At 40.9% G+C, this 20,721-nt stretch overlaps 3 protein-coding genes and 1 non-coding gene across 27 annotated transcripts in view; 1 reads left to right on the top strand and 3 right to left on the bottom strand.

Moving 5' to 3' along the window:
- Positions 1–4: 4 nt before the first annotated feature.
- Positions 5–7,019, bottom strand: LOC120104171 (uncharacterized). 2 transcript variants are annotated; one of them, XM_039114783.3, is made up of 4 exons: positions 6,748–7,019; positions 2,412–2,572; positions 1,970–2,329; positions 5–1,836 (listed from the first exon to the last, which is right to left on the bottom strand). In XM_039114783.3, exons 2-4 carry the CDS (start codon positions 2,563–2,565, stop codon positions 383–385), a joined length of 1,968 nt encoding a protein of 655 aa, XP_038970711.1. In that variant the 5' UTR covers positions 2,566–2,572; positions 6,748–7,019; the 3' UTR covers positions 5–382. The 2 variants fall into 2 exon arrangements, with proteins under 2 accessions (XP_038970711.1, XP_089784728.1); XM_089928602.1 differs by lacking the exon at positions 6,748–7,019 and adding an exon at positions 6,170–6,531.
- A 7,242-nt stretch (positions 7,020–14,261) lies between these two features.
- Positions 14,262–16,215, top strand: LOC103697103 (putative pyridoxal 5'-phosphate synthase subunit PDX1.1). Its single transcript, XM_008778892.5, has one exon. It carries the CDS (start codon positions 15,005–15,007, stop codon positions 15,962–15,964), a length of 960 nt encoding a protein of 319 aa, XP_008777114.4. The 5' UTR covers positions 14,262–15,004; the 3' UTR covers positions 15,965–16,215.
- The window catches only part of LOC103697104 (serine/threonine-protein kinase ATM-like), a 74,021-nt gene continuing 69,418 nt past the window's right edge, over positions 16,119–20,721 (bottom strand). For 20 of the 23 annotated variants that reach the window (XM_089928588.1, XM_089928585.1, XM_089928595.1 and 17 more), the window contains one exon: positions 16,119–16,283. The gene's annotated coding sequence lies outside the window, so the exon portion shown is untranslated. The remainder of the gene's footprint in view (positions 16,284–20,721) is intronic. The other 3 variants (XM_089928591.1, XM_089928568.1, XM_089928586.1) reach the window with 1 other exon arrangement.
- TRNAF-GAA (transfer RNA phenylalanine (anticodon GAA)) lies at positions 18,722–18,794 on the bottom strand. The gene has a single exon. It is a non-coding gene; the product is annotated as a tRNA-Phe (tRNA).

Here is a 20,721-nt window from a genome sequence, read left to right as displayed (position 1 = left end):
CAAATTTCTGTAAATGAGCTTCAATTTAACAGAGATGATTGTAAAACTTTTGTGAAGTTTTAAAGAACATATTCCTCCTTTCCTAGACAAGGTTATCATGATGAAGGTTGCCCTAAAAAAAAAAATAATAATAAAAAACAAAATTGAGATGACCTAAACCATGAAAGCAATCTTTACGACCCTCATGGATTTACAACCAACTTCATATTTTGAAACTACCTTTACAATGCAGAACTGTCATTCTTCCTCCATAACGTACACTGAAAGATTATTATACTGAACCAACCAGCATGTATAACCAATATAAACTTCAGACTGTAAGGCAATAAGCCAAGCTAATTGTGGTGAGATACATCACCAGATAGCACAATATGCTCAGGTGTCAAGACTGAATAACACCATGATTGCCCTTTGCATCATTCTCCCAAGCTCCCTTCCCAAACACTTCTTCAATCACATTATATGTTGACAAAAAGTCATCGTTCTCTGCTCCATGGGTATAATTCATATCCCATGTTTTTGGGTCACAATGATCATCAAAGAACCCATGATCTGTCACAACACTTATACCACCATCATTTCCGAACTCCTCAAGCAGGTGATCATGATCCTTAATCAGACTATGCTGTGTGTCAAGATTGTCTGCTGCACCACCACCGGAGTCAGCCCCATTGTGTTGCCCCTCATAGGACATGCATGAGTCACCGCGAACATCTTGCTCCACACCATTCTGCAATTTCTTGTCAATAAGCTGTGCCGTAGGACAAAAAATTGATTTATTACTGATGCATCCTTCAGAAACACCACATAGCGCTTCCTCATTATTATCGGCAATGGTATAGTCGTCACACTCATCTTCATCATCAATATCTTCACTGATGTCTGTTTCTTCAGGGCCATCTTTATTACAAGCAAGATCACCTTGATTTGCAAGAGATACTACGGAATCTTCTTCATTCTCCTCCATTGTTGCAAACTCACCATCATCACTTTCTTGCCATTCATCATTGTCACTATCCACATTCAATGGGTCCAACCTGTTCTGCTCAGCCCTCTTCCGAAGCATGAATACATTGTAGTAGTAACTGATTAGCTCTTTACTGCTTCGAGAGGGAAGAACCTGATATAGATGGTCCCAAAAGTTCTTACATAATGATGCAGGATTCAACAAGACAACTTCTTGGAACAACTGTTCCTCCTCTTCGGTCCATTTCTTAGTGGCATCCTCACCCATGTTGTATAAACCTAACTCTTCAAACCTGTGCTTTCCCAACATTCTCTTAAGCTTTTCTCTTGCTTCTGTAATATGCTGTCTCACACATCGGATGGAACCCTCATCCAGGCAGCTACAATCTGTCTTACAGTGCACAGCCCTTACTTCTGAAGCCAAAGAGTCAGAATCGGGCATTGGCATCACACAAGTTCCAACCCATTTATTGCTATCATCTTCATCTATCATATGATGAACTGATGAACTCGTCATAGAGGTCAAAGGTACTGAAACACAATCATCTGAATCCCCAAAAGAATTTTTAAATTCTCGTGACCTCCACTGTGGAATATCAGCTTGATGATTTGGTCCAACAGCAACAAGCTTTCGATAAGGGTGATCAAAAAGGGGTGAATACATCTCTTCCACTTGATGGAATCCATTTGCACTTTGGTATTCTTCGAAACAACTAGGAAAGAAATGGACACTAACACCTGAGTCCAAATTTGTTTCTTCTTCACTTCTACTGCATATAATCCATGGCAGTTGTTTGCTGGTTTCCTTATTAGCAGGATCCTTGGGAACAGCAGCAGCCTCTTCATTCTCTAATTCCCTGTCAGCAGCAGCTGAAAGTAACGGTTTCGGTTATAAGCCTCTCTTCACTCCATTTACCATCTTAAATATGACTGGATAAATTTCCTCAAAAAAGTATGACTGCATAAAACATCATACAAGAAAATCAAACATCACTAAAAATACCTGAAGTAGGTAGTTCCTTGCAGGAACTAAAAGGAATTACTGCAAAAGAATCCAATTGCTTATTTGGGTCTGTTTGTTTTTGGCGTTTGTTTTCAACTTGGTAAGCTCCATTATCACACATAGGCCGTTTGCTATGCTCTGACCTGATAACTTCACTGGTGCTGCCAGTCACCCATGACATGCTGGAGGTATCTCCAAGAGCACTTTCAGAGGTATCATTTGCAGAATCAGCATTTCTGTTCTCATACTCCTTGTTTGTGACAACTGAGATAAAAGTACTGGAATCACTTCCGGGCCTCAATTCATCTTCTTGAGTTTCGGTGGCTTGAGTTTTGGTGAAGACTTTCTCCCTTTCTCCATCTTTGTATCAGAATGAAGTTAGAAAAAAAAAAAAGGCTAATCATTCCCTCTCTCTTGCAAAGAAAATGTTAGTTTTAGTTACCTGAAGTTAGTGACTTTTGAGGAATTCCCCTTGATGAAGAAATTTCCTCAAAAGAAGCAACTTGTCCATCATAATCCAATTGTCTCAGGTCTTCATAGGCCAGCTGGTTAGGGTCAACATAAGTGAAAGGCAGTTTGTTATGCTTAAACACCATGTTTGACCTGCAAGATAGACAAATTAAAGAAGTTTACAGGGTTGAAGACTAATGAATTACAGAAAATTTGATACCCATATTAAATTACAGAATAAAAAGAAAGCAAGTCTCCCAGAGGGAGTAAACTCTAGTGATACATTTCTTCATTTCCAAAATGGTAAATAAGGAGAACTATTTGGCATTATATGGACTACACCTAAGTCAAACTATTTCAATTGATGAATACTAAAATAGAAATGGGGAATGGCCAGATCAAGGGGGGGCATGACCTGAAACTCCTAAGATTTACAGTGATATTGCCCTCCCACCCATTCCACCCCACCCCCACCCCAAAAGTGATATTTTCCCCACTTCATCTACGTATTCCTGTACCTGTTTTATGACCCTTACACATGATCTTAGAATTTCCTCATGTCAAACCCATTTATATTCTAGTTTTCGTGAGCATGACAATTTTTTCAATTATTCTCCCATCATGATATTCCCTGCAAATACCACTATAGCGCTCCTCCATTCCCCTTCCAAATGAAGATAGAAAAGTACTAATAATGTAAACCAAAAGGAACGAGGGCAAAGAGAAAATCGTGCATTTACTATACTGAAAATGGACACCTTGAATTTTAGGAATGTTCTGGAAATACTATCTGACAGTTTTCATTCACAAATCACCTTAGATTTCATGTCAAGGAGTTCTTCACATGAGAATTAATGTCTTCTAGCATAGTTTTTTCTTATATATTTTGTCTCCCCCCTAAACCAACTACCTCATCTATCTCACAAATCCAATCAAAACTAATCAAGGAAATCCTACTTGCAAATAAATTTCCTTCCCAAGAAAACCTATCTTAAATGGTCTAACTCAAAATTCATCTCTCAGAAACATCTTCCTTATGCGTTCTAACCAAATTCGATAGCCATTTTTTTTATTTCCTAGAAAAATGAGCCATAAACAGTTCATGTTCAGAGAACGCCTTTCAAGTGCATCTCCCACATGTATCCTAGAAAAGAATGCCATATCAATGAGATTTCTTTCCCTTAACAAATTTTAACAATTTTAACATCTCACTTTTCTTATACAACCAGTGCCAAGTTTGCACTTAATTCAAGGTCATGTGGGAATTAGATCCGCCAACCCCCCTTATCATTCTGAATGGACATTCCAGCAATAAGAACTTTAACAGGGGGTAAAGCAGGCACTGCAAGAAGATCAGTATGCATTTAATGCTTAACTTTTTCTCACTTTTAACTCGATTGCTAATAAAGGGGAATAAATCTACACCAGAAATGGAGGATAGGTTTATTGTAGTTTTACTGCCATTCCCACCAGCCACACCCCATTCTAATACTTAAATAAGTCACCTTCTGTCCATAATGCTCCAACAGAAAACGACTTAAAGAGTTTTTTTTTTCTTTCCATGTGATCCAATTCTATCTCCATTATCTTTTAACCGTTATGTCACCATCATTTCAGTTTGGGGGGGAAATGGTATATCCCCTCCATTTTTGCATGTGTATCCAGTCTTTATTGTACCTTTCCAAAACAAAGAGGAAAGGTAAGTCAACCAAAAGTACAAGCATATATAATAATTCACATAATAAGAAATAGCTAATCAATTTACATTAATGAATCACATTTGTACATTTATCTTTACCAGTTATAATGCACGTGCAGATGCACATGGCTACTAAAAATTTTAGATTTGGGATAATTTAGCTAAAATATAATTTCTAAAAAGACAAAAAACTCATAATAACTTTCTTCCTTACCAAATCAGATTTTCCCTCGCTTGTTGGTCTGGAAGTTAGCATAAGTGGGTTTCCAACAATGTTTGAATCCCCTTTTTTATTGAAGTTTAGCATGCATTAAGCCTTTTAAAGAGATTGGGGTTATTATAGAGATATTTTAAATGAAAGAATCTAATTAGCTCACTTTCAGAGTTGAAAAATTGGGAAATTAAGCTACCGTTTATATAGTTTAAGCCTTTAAGGATCAAAGATTTTACATTTTACTTCTGCTTAAGTTTTATTGTTTTATCAAACTTTTATTTCCAATGTTAACATTTTGAAATTCCTATTTTAGTTTTCTATTTAGGTTATTTTATAGTATTGCCAATATCAGTCCTAAGTTCAGATTAGAAGGGCGGGCAATTGATGCTGACAGCTCATTGCAAAAATAGGTCAAACTATGAACCAATCAAAGTTTGATATGTATCAATTTTAGGGCATCCCCTTAGGGTTCTTAAACGATCTGAACAGCTAGGTTTGACTCAAAAGAAGCTCAGTGTAGACTTAATTACAAGCTGGCTCGATCAAATACAAACAGAAATAAAGTTCAGAAAATGATTGATGGATCTCAGATCCACTGGTCCATAATATTAAGATCATTTCAAGCTTGAACATTTCTTTTTAATTTTTTATTCCATTAAATGTTAATCTAGATTTGAACCAATCTTGGATCAAGCTTAATTGCAGCTTGAACTTAGATTGGTTCAAGCCTAAATTGATTCTAGCTCAAGTTAGAATTCTTGAGCTGAGCAGTTAGGCTTGTGTTCAGCTTGGTTTGAAAATAAGCTCAAATCGAGCTCGAAAATGTGATAAACAAATCAATATCGATATCAATTTTCAAGCTCAAATCAATATTGATATCAACTTTCAAGCTCAAACCAAACTTGGTCAAACCCAAGCTCAATCAAGCTCTTCTCTTTTACACCCTTAATCCCATGTTAAAGGCAACAAAATATGATCTAACCCAATTATTATGAGAAGTGGGCAAGAGCTAGGTAGGTTATTTGCCATATGCAGCACACCACAATGTGACCCGATTGGGGCAATAATTGAGCAATGGTTAAATCATTGCATATAACCAGCATGCTACAACACAACATGGACATGGTGACAATGAGCAAAGGTTATTTAGGCTTAGGGTGTCTTCTAGAAGTCATGCATCAAATGGCACCTATTAGAAGTTGTATGGAAACCTAAGCAATAGCATCGATTAGGGCAAAAGCAAGCAACAGATTAGTTGCACAAAAGTGATTAGTTTTGATACTTGGAACGTTAGAACTTTGACTCGAAAAGTGTAGAGCTTGATAGCTAGCAGGTACAATAATACATGGTCTACTGTACCACCCTATACCAACAAACTAAACAACCAATAATTTCCAGATGGTGGACATCAGTCGAAACCATCCAAAATAAAATCTTGATCTTTGGATGGTTTCTGAAGCCAATGTAGAACACTGTGTCAATTCTTGATACCTTTAACAATTGCTATGCACCTTAGTGATTGATCAAATTGCAATACCTATCTACAAGGCCTTATTTTGCTATTTTCCTCGTAATTTTCACAAGAGTCTGTACTAGTGCTATCCATACCCTAACATAACTATTGATTATAAGCAAATATCTGAACATATTAACCATTTATCAGTCAAAGATTGTGAATGGTATTTGTGCAATTTGGAATAGACTAAGAAAGCCAGATTGACAGAGTAAGACACAATCGGAAAAGAGATTGCGAAGCTGGTTCAAGGGGAATAAAAATAGAAATCATTAAAAAGAATGATTGAAAGAAAGGAAAGGAAAGGAAAGAAAGAACTCCTGCATTTTGCCCCCCATTTTTCTTATTGCTGCCAAGTTCTCCAACTTGGTTCCAGATTCCTCTTCAATTCCACCACCAGATCTTGGAGGCCACGCTGCATTCGGCCTGACGTCCTCATCCTCTCTCTCAATCATTATCGACTTTTCCCTTTCTTTTCGTTGCTCCAGATCGATTTTAGGACGGGGTTTTCGAAAGGTTTATCTCGGCGTCCCATTCTAAACCTGGTTCTCGATCTCTATACCTATTGTCTCGAGATATGAATTAATACATCGTAAGTGCATCGTTCCACACCACATATTTATCCCGATCCGCTTCCCATCGGATTTTGAGCAACAGACAGATCCAGGCATAAATAACGTGAACTCATCATGCAAGCGGACAGATCGAAGGCTTAAATCGAACCAAATAACAAAATTCAGCATGAATTTAACAATATATATATATATATATATATATATATATATATATATATATATATATATATATATATATGTAGATCCAGGATCCAGTGATAAGATAGATCAGAACAAGGGTTAGGGTTAGGGTTAGGGTTAGGGTTAGGGTTAGGTTAAAGAACTAACCAGAGATGATCGGAGCGCCGGAGCCCAGACGACGACGAAGAGAACGGGAAGGAAGAGGAAAGTATACGCAGGGGGTCGGGATGAGACTGATAACGGCGGTATCGGGGTGAGAAGCCTCGTAGGTTTACGCCCGTCGGGACGCAGCGGCTCGGGCTGCAATGGAACCAACCCACTGGCTATCGTAGATGGAAACGAAGCGGAGCTCTGGTTACAGATTGCGCAGGGGGTGGCCTCAGGCTGGGTCGAGTCCTATGTCCAACGCAGACCTAGATAAGTTAACTAATTTATCAAATTTAATAAATAATATTTTATTACGGTTATATATTTTATTCAAAAAAACTAGTCAAACTCCACGCGGACACCTAGTGCACATGCATTAAATAACAACAGGGCACATGCACGATTCGTGACGGCACTTGCAAAACTCCATGCGGACTATAAACTCATCACGTCGACTCGAAACCCAGCGTATTCAACCCGACTTGTCAAGTTTTCGAGTCGACTCAATAAGAGATGGTTTATGGCAGACTCAAGTTTTGGATCAGCCTTGACTCGGCTGATTCACCAAGTTACTCGAAACCAAGTCCAAATCATTTGAATCAACCGAGTATTGACCACTAAATATAGTTCATTTCAATGCTATCTTCTAGAATTTCACCCAAAGCAAGTTATTTGAGTGCGTCTTTTAGTTTATTTAATGTAAAAATATAAGAATACAAATGGAATACGAAGGGTTAGGTCCTTATTCCCCACCCATCCCAAAAATAATATTGTTCCCAATATTCTCACCAATCCCACAACGCCAATGTTTTTTAATTCCCATCATGCGTCGTGCTGGGGGTGTTCCACTAACCGCCACTTCTATGTAAATAATAGTTGATAACTTGTCAAATAATCATGCATTGGTATCTTTCATTTCTTTTATTTTTTGTTATTAAATTATATATTGATTGTGTGATAATAATAGATTATAGATTCAAGTCTTTACATGCCCATGAATATAAATATCTCTATTATGTTCTTAAAATTAGCATTCAAATCTGGAAGAGAACCTAGCAGCAATAAGAAAAAAATGGGAGCAAATGAATGAGTTTTTCTCCAATTCCACCACCAGATCTTGGAATCCACGCTGCCTCTGTTCTAGCCTCCTCATCTTCTCTCCTGATCATTATTGATTTTCCCCTTTCTTTTGTTGCTTCAGATTGATTGCCTATTTATATAATATTGTGTTGGAAAATACAAACTCATGATGCAAATTGGGAGGCGTTGCGCAAGTTTCAAAACGATACAGTGGGAGACTAAACTAAGCAAAAATTTAATTATGCTAGAAGCAATTAGAGTTTTACAACCTTAAGGCAAAAATAAATTACATCAACAAAAAGCTAAGAATAATTTGTGAATAACATTTGATGCGGCTAAATCTCATTTGCCAAGCATAAGCTAACACATGGCATAGCACACAGTTGGACTCATATTTCTAGACGGATCTAAATAAGAAAAGCTAAGAAATAGCTCTCTACTTAATTCATCCAATTCCAAGAGGACCAAGATTCCTCATTTATAAAAAAGGCTCAAGATCTCAAGTATGTAGGGCTAGAAGTGGGCCTAATTTACATTACAACGCATTAGGTCGGGCTACAAGCTACCCTCTACTAATTCCAGATTGGGCTTGGGCTCAAAATCAAGGCATGTATACAATTTGGACTGGGCTCAAGTAGTTATGGAGCCCGACCCCAAGATCGGCATAAGCCCAAGCTAGGACCAGGCTTGAAAATCGAATCTAAATTCAAGCCTAGAGCCAGCTCAGTATATGGCCTGAGGTCTATCCCAAAGACTTAGATAAGTCATATAGTTTGACCTGACAATTGATTTGGGTTATTTGGCTTAAGAGTAAGAGGAGAAAAGAGATTTGATAGGGAAAAGGATGGGGGTGGGGGTGGGGGGATTGTGGGAGAATAAGGGTTTTAGGGTTTCGTTTGGGTTGGAGTAAGAGGAGAAAACCCTAGAGATTTGATACGGAGAAGGGTTTTAGAGAATGCGGGTAGGGCTGGAAGTGGGCTCGGGCCGGCCCGAAGCCCATCGGGTCGGGCCGCCCGCGGGCCGAGCTATGGGCTAGGCTCACTGCATTTCGGGCCGGGCTCGGGCTGAATGATTAAGCCCATTTCTATTTCCGGCCGGGCTCGGGTATTTCATTGGCCCGGCCCGGGCCCGTCCAAGCCCGAGCCCACTTTCAGCCCGAATCGCGGGCCAGTTTGCTGAATGCCCTAATGGCCTGAATCGTGGCTAAACGCCTAAACCGAGTTGCCATTTGCCAACAGCTTGCCCGAGGGATTTGCAGAGGCGGCGCGGGCGAGCGGTGGAGACGACGAGGCGTAGAGCTAGGGTTTCTCTGGTCGTCGACCGTCCAAGCTCGGCGAAGTGGTGAAGAGGAGTCCCGAGTCCCGACCATGCGGTGAGCGCCCTCGCGGTGGCGAGGATGGTGATATCGGCGGGGATGGGAGCCAGCGTTGCCGGTGGAGGCGGCGGATGGGGGACGGTGGTGGTGCTGGAGAGGGAGGACATCTCGTTCGGGTCGCTGAATTGGTACGCCTACACGGGGATCTCATGCCTCCTAGTTCTCTTCGCCGGTATCATGTCCGGGCTCACACTGGGGCTCATGTCGCTCGGCCTCGTCGAGCTCGAGATCCTCCAGCGCAGTGGCACCTCCACCGAGAAGAAGCAGGCAGGTCTGGTTATGATTCTTGATTCTTGATTCTTGATTCTTCGATGTAGCGGTGATGCCTCCTCCTCTTCTTCTTCTTTTTGTTTTTGGCTCTCAGCTGTTTGCATTGTGGAAATCTTGAGCTTTTCTTTGCTCTGTTTTATTCTTCTAGTTTTAGCTGGTCTGGATTGGAGATATCTCGAGCTTTATTTTGATCATTTTGATGATGATGATTATGTGGAGCGATTCGGCTCAGTTGTTAAAATCTTTGTGAAGAAGCTCTCGCGAAGGAGGGTATTTTGATTTAGATTTTTTTTAACGATCAAGATCTTGATTGGTTCTCGGATCAGCGAGTTCTGCTCCTGTTCTTCTCCATTTCTATTTAATTTTGAAGATTTTTGGAGGAATTATATGCTCTTTCTTGATTTTCATTTCAAACGGGCTGGCCCAAACGGGCTCGGGCCGGGCTCGGGCCGAGTTTCCGTAAAATTATTCGGGCTTCGGCCCGGCCCAAAGCCTGGAAAATAATTGCAGGCCGGGCTTGGGTAGGGGTGTGGCCCGGCCCGGCCCGGCCCACTTCCAGCCCTAAATGCAGGTGATTAGATACCTGGTTGATGTTTCAATGGCTTGGACGACCTTCATGAAGCTCACCTATAGAGCTAAGAAGGCATTCTAGGAAGCTATTGGTGCATGGTGGACGTAGAACCTGAAGGTGGCAGCGGTGCCTAGAGTTGCAATTAAATTGAGCCAAGTCAAGTATCTAGAGGCTCGAGCTTGACTTGATTTAAAATATTCAGGTTCGAAATTCGACTCAAGATTGATCAAGCCATGATAACCAAGCTTGAACTCAACTCGATCAACAAAAGTAATACTCGAAATTGACTTGACTCGACTCGAAAATTAACCGGGCTATACTCTCAGGCTCGAATTCGAGCCTTAATCATAATTAAAACAATATGGTTAAAATTTAGGAGTTAATTCAAATAAAAAGATATATCAATATTCTATTTTTTCAAATATTAATTTAATATTTTATATTATAAAATAAAAAATATAATATTATAAAAAATATATATACTTGACTAGGCTTGTGAGCCTTCAAGTCAAGTATTTTGTTAGTCAAGCTCGACTCAGAAAATTGTTCAAGCGACTCGAGCTTGGTAATAGTTGAGTTGAGTCCAACTTGAACTCGAGTCTAGATCAAGTAGATTGCAAGCTACTTGGTTCATTTTGCATCCCTAGTGTCCCTGATGGCCGGGGTAGTACGTCTGAAAGCGGGTCGGATTATATCCGACCGTATCCATTTTCGTATGCGATTCTGATTAGATTCGGATACTATTTTTTTGGTTTGATCGAATCCGAATACAAATTCAGGTAGTCAGTTCAAAAATTTTCCAGATACAGATAAGAATATGGATACTCCTATTTTTTCGAATTCGGTTCTGGATCTGAATATTCATATACTAAGGGCAAGTGAAAAGAAGAAGTTTAAGTTAAATTAAATCAGGAAACCAATTAAGTGATGAACCAAACCTAAATTAAAAGAAACCCAGATATCGGATAACTTTCACTTAAGAGAGTAAACCAAATCTGGAATACCCAATTCGAATAAAATCTTTCGAATTACCCTATATGCCTAAAAGGCTCAAACCTCTCATACATCCATTTCGTCTCTTTTTTCTCTTCGTCGTCTTTAAATAACTGGATTTTAAAGATCCCGTCCATTTTGTAGTTTCCACCCGGCGATTGCAATCGGCGACAGTCATGAGATGCCTTAGAGGTGCCATAAGTCTCGTCTACTTCGATGACAACCAACTTAGAGTGGTATATCCTTTACGAAATTATTAATTTTTATTATTGATAAATATTTATTAAAATTATATTTTTTTAATTGAATATTTTCTTTATGATCATGTTTTTATTATTAGTTTTCATCTTTGAATTTTGCTCGAAATTGATTAATATCTAAAAAAATATCAAATTTATATTTGTATTCGGATAAGAAAATATAAATATGTTTAATATCCAATTCGTATCCATATCTGTTTATAACAAAATGGATATGCTTAATATTCTATTCGTATTCGTATACATTTGAACAAATATAGATATTAATTTTGATATTCATTTAATATCCATATCTATTTTTGTTGAAAAATATAGGAATAAATATGGATATACCAATATCTGATTCGTACTTACGAGACTGAGAGTACGGTGTAGGTGTATGGCCTGGTGGCAGCGGACTCAGATGATTTTTTGCTCTCATGCGCCATTTGCTACATGGAAGTGGCGGTCCGGCTGGTGGCATGGGGGAAACAATGGGCTGGTGCACGTCGGGGCCCATGACAAGGGCTTTTTTTTTTTTTTTTGGTAAAAATGGCCACTCATTTCATATAGTTCTAACATGAGTACAACCTGCCGAATCGCGAGAAAGCAATAAAGACAAAGGAGTAGGAGCGTCTGATACAAACGTCCGCAAAAAATTCTCGGAATGTCGGGCTACAAAGAAGGCAACCCAGTCTGCTGCCCGGTTCGCCTCCCTGAAAATGTGTACAGCCTGAAACTCGTCCATCATCTGAGACAACCTACGTGTCTCCCGAATAAGAGGATGACCATCACCATACCTGTCTGACCCCCGGAGCCAGTCGATCACCAAAGTAGAGTCCCCGTCGAGGTACACCTGCTCGGTGCCCAGAGCCCGCCTGGCGTAGGATAAACCCGCCCAGGACGACGCAACTCTTCCCCGACTACTGTAAGCCTTGGCATGCGTCGCCCTCCTGCAGCAAGCATCCTACCAAGGCAATCCCTGATCACAAAATCAACCCCGCCGGTCACGCCATCCACAGATCTACTGCCATCAAAGTTTACTTTAAGATAGTCAGGGGGTGGGAGTATCCAAGAAATAAAAGCAAAACGAGGCGCTGAACCAGCGTGGATAGTACCCCAGATATCCCTAGCCATCTCAAAAGAAAACATAGAGGCAGCCTCCATAACCTCCCTCGCCTGCAGTGATGCTCTATCTATCACCATCCTCGAAGGCGACCGCCTCCCCTCAAACAGACTAGCGTTCTTGTCCAACCATATATGGTAGGACAAATACGCCATAAGAATCCCCGCCCCCATATATCTGGGGCTCCGCATGGAATCTCTCATTACATGAATCAGGTCCTGTGCCGAGCCCACCGAGTCAAGTAGTGGAACCGGTGACCATCGCCATATCTCTCGAGCCCTTGGGCACTACAGAAAAACATGCTCAGTAGTCTCCTCGACATCTGCACATACCTCACAGCACTGAGAGATCCGCATACCGCGCCGAACTAGCCGGCTCCTGGTCGGAAGGCAGCCCCAGGCCACATTCCAGATGAAGAGTGCTACACGGAGGTGAATCCTCAGTCTCCATATCCACCCACCCGCAAACTGACGAGTCGGCTCCCTGCTAATCAGCGCGTGGAGATTACCGGCTCGTACCCGCGACCATCTTGTTGGCACCCAAACTAGACTATCAGCCACCCCTCGGTAAGGACTGGCAAGGCCATGACGAAGGCTTCAGGAGGGGGTCGGTTGAGACGGGGGAGAATAATTGTGAAGCAAGGGATGCGACGGCTCTCAACTACCGATACCAAGGATTCCAAATGAGGCTCTATCGGGTCCGAGCCAGCCCAATTTTTGGCCCAAAAGGCCCTCGCATTAGATTGACCCACCCAAATCCGCTGATCCTTAGAATCCACCAAGGTTACCTAGAATTTACCCAGGTCTGCATAGAATCCACTATGCAAAAGATTAATCATGAGTTCACGTGTACTCAAGAAAACCTTCATTAACCTCTAATATAAAAAATTGAGTGCATAGGAGGGCATTTATAGTTCCAAGCCTCTTACAGGGACGAATGGATAGCTCGCCCAGGGGCATTTCTAGAGAAATTCATTTTGATGAGAGGCTGTTGTTGAATTGATTTGGACAGTGTCGCCATCGATTTGCTTCTAATGGTAGTATGGGAGCCATTTGATTCCCCAATTCCTTAGTTGGCTTAGACTTGGATGCTACATATCTTGGCATAGTCAGTACTCTTTTAAGTGGTGTATGATTTCACTTTCAAATAAGGTTAAGTTGGCCTAAGATTGCTTTTGTACGCTTTTGGAAGCCCTTATGCTGGCGGATGCTCTTGATACTCAAGGTCCTTTTGATGGCGAGTTTTTTTCCATCAGATGTATTTGACGACATCCAACGTGCTATCAGATCATGGATTCAACCAGATGCCAAAGCAGTCATGGCCTGCGTCACTCATAACCAATTCATTTATTTTATATAAACTTACCACTATCCAACAACCAATTTAAATTTTCAATTTTTGCCACAGTTACATAATACACACTTAGTAAATTAATTATTTAGCAACCTAATACACACCTCAGAGCAAATTAATACACAATTTCTAAAACATTATATTCATCAAAATATACTACATGACTGGTGATATATACTCGTCGACTTCCTGATGCATATTGTAAGTTTATATGATATACACCTAGCAGTGATCGAATACACACCTCTAGCTAAATTGATACACAATTTTTAAAGCATGATTTTTACTAATACATACTATATGATCATCGGTACATAGTTTTCAAAATATAGTGTTCATCGGTACTGATGCATAGTTTTTTAGCTTTGTCAAATATAAGAAATTATATATATATATATATATATATATATATCATTTTTTAGATTCTATAAACTCTTAGGTGCAAAAATTCTAAAAAAAAGAATAAATTTAGAAAAGAAGAAATAACTAAAAAAAAAATCTCATGGGTAGTAGAGGCGGCTTGATAAGAAAGAAGATAAATGAAAAAAACTAGAAAAAAAATACAGACGGGCTCTTCAAGGACAATAATTTTTTTTTGGCATGCGTTGCTTTATTTTTTTAAAATTATAGGGGTGACAGACTTTGTTAATAATAGAGTTTTATTCTTATTTTCTTTTGGAATTTTTTTTGATAGGTGTTAGAGGAAAATATGATAAAATAAAAATTTCACTATTTCGTCCTATATAATTTTTGTTCTATACTGGGAGCCGGCGTGCGGCCAAGAAGAGCCCAAGGATTTTTTCTTGGTTGATGGTAACAGTTTATGCCGGCAGTTGTATACGACTTTGGTACGTGCACCGATTTTTCTTTTTGGCGGCTTTTTAATGATAATTTAATGCGACGAGGGAAGGGAATCATCCGTGGGTCATACGACACTATCCCTGAATGGACGGACGGCTCGATTTTGCTAGAAAGATTGCAGAAAAAAATCATTGTATCGTGCAGCCGTGGGAAGAAGGCGCGGTGGGACTAGGGCCGGCCGCTGCTCCACACCTTCCCCTCTCGCCGCTCCCCCTCGTGTGGTCGTGCCTTCCACATTAAGGCGCAGCCGACGCTCCCCTCTTCTCTCTACATACAACGCTCCTGTCCATTTCTGTCTTGGTAATTGCCGGGTATTTACAAACACCATACACCGATATATTAGGGTTTCCCATCCCAATCCCAATTCCATCCATTCGACGGGGGCTAAGATGTCGTCGTCGGACAGCGGCGTGGTGACAGTGTACGGGGGGAACGACGGGGGGTCAGCGCTGACGGAGCCGGGGGTGAAGAAGACGTCGACGTTCTCGGTGAAGGTAGGGCTGGCGCAGATGCTGCGGGGCGGGGTGATCATGGACGTGGTGAGCCCTGAGCAGGCACGTGTGGCGGAGGAGGCCGGGGCGTGCGCGGTGATGGCCCTGGAGCGCGTCCCGGCGGACATCAGGGCTGGGGCCGGGGTGGCCCGTATGAGCGACCCGGGGCTGATCAAGGAGATCAAGCGCGCGGTGACCATCCCGGTGATGGCCAAGGCCCGCATCGGGCACTTCGTGGAGGCCCAGATCCTGGAGGCCATCGGCGTGGACTACGTGGACGAGAGCGAGGTGCTGACCCCGGCCGACGACGCCCACCATATCAACAAGCACAACTTCCGCGTCCCCTTCGTGTGCGGCTGCCGCGACCTCGGCGAGGCCCTCCGCCGCATCCGCGAGGGCGCCGCCATGATCCGCACCAAGGGCGAGGCCGGCACCGGCAACATCGTCGAGGCTGTCCGCCACGTCCGCTCCGTCATGGGCGATATCCGCTCCCTCCGCAACATGGACGACGACGAGGTCTTCACCTTCGCCAAGCGCACCGCCGCCCCCTACGACCTTGTCATGCAGACCAAGCAACTCGGCCGCCTCCCCGTCGTCCACTTCGCCGCCGGCGGCATAGCCACCCCCGCCGACGCCGCCCTCATGATGCAGCTCGGCTGCGACGGCGTCTTTATCGGTTCTGGCATCTTTAAGAGCGGCGACCCGCCTCGGCGCGCCCGCGCCATCGTCCAGGCCATCACCCACTACAGCGACCCCGACATCCTAGCCGAGGTCTCCTGTGGCCTCGGAGAGGCCATGGTCGGGATCAACCTCAACGGCGACGCCAAGGTCGAGTGGTTCGCCGCCCGCTCTGAATAATAATACATAGATTATTAGACAGACTGCAGGCAGGCAGTGCGTTCGACTTTGATCGATGGTGCGACCGCTATGGCGATGGCGGTGACGGCTCTGCTCTGCTCTACTCTTTCCCATTCGCCTTTTTTTTCTTTGCTATGGTTTTGGTTTGCTTTCGTTTTCCCCTTTTTCCTTTTTTTTAGGTCTTATATGAATGAAGTTACAATCTACTCTTGTAGCAAGTACAGCTGAAAACATTGCTTCTCTTTTTCTTCCGTTGGCTGATGCTGTACGATACTGGTCTCTGTCTGTCTGTCTGTCTTTCGTGAATTAAAACCCTCTGCTGAAAAGAAAACAAGCTGGATCAAGATTCGAGAATTCAAAAACAAATTCAAGGATTAAAAACTCAATTTCCAAAATTTGGAATTCTAATTCTCAGTGACTGATAAGAAAACCGAGTTGGATCAAGATTTGAAAATTCTGTTTCTTTCAAGTGATAGTTCAGGAAACAGAGCTGGATCAAGATAAGATAATTCAAAAATTGAATCCAAAAAATTCAAAATTTGGATCCTATTCTCTCATATTTTTTCCACCAGTTGGACTTTGCATGATAGAAGCTCTAAATCATTCTATTTTGCATGCATGATATTCTTTAAAGTTAACAGTATTTATAGTTTTATATACAATCATGTAAAAGTGCCTTTCTTTTTTCTCGTTATTCTTTCCTTCTTCAAATCAGCTAGGTTTTTTACCGGGAATTGTGGGATGATATCCGTTTTGAAGAGTCAAATGCGTAGCTTCAATTAGTCTTAACACGAAGAATGTCCTTGGACGGATGAGCTATATAATTTAGGGGAAAGAAAAATATTTTTGGTGAATTTTTGCTAGGCCAAGGGATCTTGGGTATTAGGCTTCTCCATGGTTTAACAAAGCCATGTCGCTTTCATATAGCTCTTAGGAGTTTTGAGGAATTTGCCAAATGTTTATGCATGGGCCCATGCAATGTTCTATTAGTACTTTCTTTAGCGAGTTTAATAGTAAGTAATAGGAAATAAAGAATATTTTTTTTTTCTTTTTTGCTAAACTGGATGTATCAGGGTACGAATACAATAAAAAAAAGTCAAACAATAGCTTCCGAAGCGCATTGGGTAACTCCCTCTTTTCCACCCACATAATATTCTTGGAGTAGTTGGCCACATATGATACCATCCAATCCGTAGCTCCGTTGGCCTCTGTGTACATGCTTCGTCTAAAAGGCTATCCCATCACAAACCATGGCTCGGATGTCTCTGAGAAGCAGGTGGTAGTCACCCACACTGCTCGAACTCCGCTGGATCCACCTAATAATCGTCGTTGAATTGCCCTCAAGCAGGACAGCTCCAGCTTACAGTGCTCGCCAAGCATAACCCAAGTAGGCCCAGGCCGCCCTCAACTTAGCCCTTAGAACCGAGTTGTTGAAGATCTGGCAGCCCCCACCCTGGAATCTGGACCCCTGATGATAAAGCCAACACCTCTCCTCCTACAACCATCCAGTATGCATCCGTTGAAGTTGACTTTGAGAAACTTGGAGGTGGGGCCTCCTAGGTGAAGAACACCGTACGAGACGGTCCACGAGCAAAAGTAGAGCCCAGATGTTCCGAGCTATTAAAGGTCCATTCAACATATTTGCCTAAGCAATCTCATTTGCCAGAAGCTATCTTTGGGACTGACTCAAGTTTGCTTGAGGTCGACACATGATTCACTAGGCTCGACTCGTGAGAGGGCTGATTTTCATTAGTTTTTGCATTTCGTCTGCAGCTATTTTGGGGTCGACTAGACTACTTCGGAAGTTGACTCAAGAAAATGCTTGTTTTTACTACACTTTGCCTTTCACCTATGGTTATTGTGGGGTCAATTCGTCATTTGGGTCAACTCAAGTTTGCTTGGGTCGACTCGATTTGCCTTTAATTTCATCAGAAAATTTATCAATAAATTGGATAACTCTGTAGATTGGGGCAATTTGATCATACTTAATCTTAAATCCTAAAAATTGAATCTCCATTTAAAATAACTATATTTTTCCTACGGAGACAACCAATCCATTTCTTAATATTACTCTATGTAGCAAAATTCAATAGTAGTACCATAGCAAAATACTCAGCACTAAAACATGGCACAACTAAAGTAAGTCATCCCTAAAAGTATTATAAGTGGATTAAATTGTAACTCACAATTAATCATTCTCATCTAAAATAATTATTTGTAGTTGGTCTTATGCCTTAATGCTTTTGTCCTTAAATTTGTAATTAGTGTATTTGCACATAATTAATCCATTTCATTTGAGGTAGGTAGTCAATCATTTAAATAACGCAGGACTCAAGCATATATATATATATATATATATATATATATATATATATATATATATATATATATATATATATATATATATATATATATATATATATGCTTGTACATATATAGACGTAGAGATATACATATCTATATATGTATGTATATATGTATGTATATATCTATGAAAACTAAACACTCTTTTTTGAGTGAGAGAAAGCACAATATGAGCAAACAAGAAAGAAAAAAGAAACAAAAAAAATAGAACATAATCCCACTTTAGTTCTTTACCATAACCATACATATATTTTTTACCCATCTCTAAAAATGGAGGTATATATCTAAATGCTAGATGAATAAGCATATATCATGCTCTTGACTATTAACGAATATATATCCTGATCTTTCTCTTTTAATTTGTATGAATATCTATCCGATATATTATTCATGTATCAGGAACCAGATTTGAACTGGTGACACGAGGATTTTCAGTCCTCTGTTCTACCAACTGAGCTATCCCGACCATTTCCCGTGCATCATCCTAGTAGATATATATATATATACACACACACACACACATGTATGTATGTATGTGTGTGTGTATGTGTATATATATATATCCACACACTAGTATATACCCATATATTGCATACCGGTATATGCTATACCGATATAGGCTATATCCGTATATTGTATACCGATATATGGTATATCGATATAGGCTATACCCGTATACTATATACCAATATATGCTATACTATACTATACCCATATAGTACATACTATACTATATTAACACATACTATACTAGTACATACTATACTATACTATACTACACTGGTATATACTATATTATACTAGTATATACTATACCATACTAAACTAGTATATACTATACTATACTAGTATATTCTATAGTATAAAATTATATACTATACTATACTAGCATATACTGTACTATACTATAGTAGCATATATTGTACTATAGTATTTTTAGGTTGGGATCGGGTTATACACGGACTCGACTTGACCCAACTCGAATAATCTGTTGGGTTAAAAACTTTAGTCGCGGACCTGACTGAGCCGACTCGATCTTCTAATGAGCTAGGTCCGAGTCCAACATTAGGACCCAAACAAAAAATCGAATTGAGTCGAGGTCACTGATGACCGATCCAATCCGACTCGCCTTATTTGCATCCCTACTTTAGATGGCCATTCTAAGGATACAGAATAGGAACCCTAAGGGCATTTATACGTAGTACAATAAGAATCCTTTCCTTTTCTGCCCCCTTTCCATATGCCAAGCTCCAATCTTATTATAACTCTAACTAAAATAACAAAAAAAAAATAACTATTAAAATAATAAAATGAAAAGTTCACCATAGGAAAGTACACCCTAACTGAATATAAAGAACTATGTGTTGTTTAAATGTACTTATTAAATATTTTTATGGTGAAAATTCATCAGAGTCATTTGATATGAGTATTGCAGTTGAAATATTTATTCACTTCTCAAATGTTAATATTTCTCATAGGGCTGCAAATGGGTCGGGTCAGGGCCCGCAGGGAAGAGTCAGGTCCAAAATTTAGACCCCTTCTATTTTTCGGATCGGGTCAGGTCCATCCAATCTCGACCCGAGACCCCGACCCGACCCATTTTTTTTGGGTCACTTTTTTTTTAGACACGGGCCCACGAGCCGCAGCAGCGGGCTCGGTGCTATATAAATCTTCGATCCTGAATCCTGCCTTCCTTTTTCGCTCTCGTGCGGCCGTGCCCTAGATCTTGAGCTGCGACAAAGAATCCTCCGGAGAAGAGGATACCGCTTCCGTGCCCGGTGCCCTAGATCTCCCGACTTCCGGCTTCCCATTCTGCGGATCTCCTTCTCCCCATTCTTCGGCATCCCAAGGTATGTCCCTCCTCCGTAGTTTTTTTTAGCATAGGCCAGGAGGAGGTTTCGGCGAGGGGAGCTTGTTTTGTAACAGAGCAACGAGGCCGGACTTGAGGGAGAAGGAGAGGGAGAGGTGGGGGTCACCGAGGATAGTCGAGATTGGTAAGATTTCAGAAAAAAAGAATAGACCAGAATGACATTCAAAGAATATGATAAATAAATAAAGAAAGAAAGAAGAGGCTATGGAAGCAATCTAGGTTATGGAGGCTCATTTATGAAGCTGCCCTTTGAGTAGTTTAAGTCCCTCATGGTGCACAAGATTTTGCATTCATGTATTCACTAGACGCAACCATACCCTCCTGCATGCATGCCCATAGATGGGGAACACTTCGAACTGCAAGCCTCTCGTCACTCACAAACTGTCCAAAAAAACTCAAAATAATTAAACAAATTGAAAAGATTAACACAAATTATGCTTTTGCAAGTGGGAAGGAGAGTATATACGTGGATGCATTCTCCCATCTCCCAAAGGTTTGTCCCAACCGTTTATATAGAGAATGA

This window comes from Phoenix dactylifera, chromosome 2 (genome assembly GCF_051530095.1).
Source record: "Phoenix dactylifera cultivar Ajwa chromosome 2, Ajwa_hap1_PhDact_Kaust_v1.1, whole genome shotgun sequence".
NCBI lineage: Eukaryota > Viridiplantae > Streptophyta > Magnoliopsida > Arecales > Arecaceae > Phoenix > Phoenix dactylifera.
The sequence above is the reverse complement of the archived record's forward strand: the minus strand, read 5'-3'. Positions and strand labels throughout refer to the sequence as shown.

What these genes read in the sequence shown, in the direction of transcription:
- LOC103697103 (XM_008778892.5), top strand. Translation starts at nt 15,005, where the DNA reads ATGTCGTCGTCGGACAGCGGCGTGGTGACAGTGTACGGGGGGAACGAC.
- LOC120104171 (XM_089928602.1), bottom strand. Translation starts at nt 6,300, where the DNA reads ATGATTGAGAGAGAGGATGAGGACGTCAGGCCGAATGCAGCGTGGCCT. An exon ending in TCAAAAGTCACTAACTTCAG is followed by an intron (nt 2,330 to 2,411) that starts GTAACTAAAACT and finishes TCTGATACAAAG; the next exon opens with ATGGAGAAAGGGAGAAAGTC. An exon ending in CAAGGAACTACCTACTTCAG is followed by an intron (nt 1,837 to 1,969) that starts GTATTTTTAGTG and finishes CGTTACTTTCAG; the next exon opens with CTGCTGCTGACAGGGAATTA.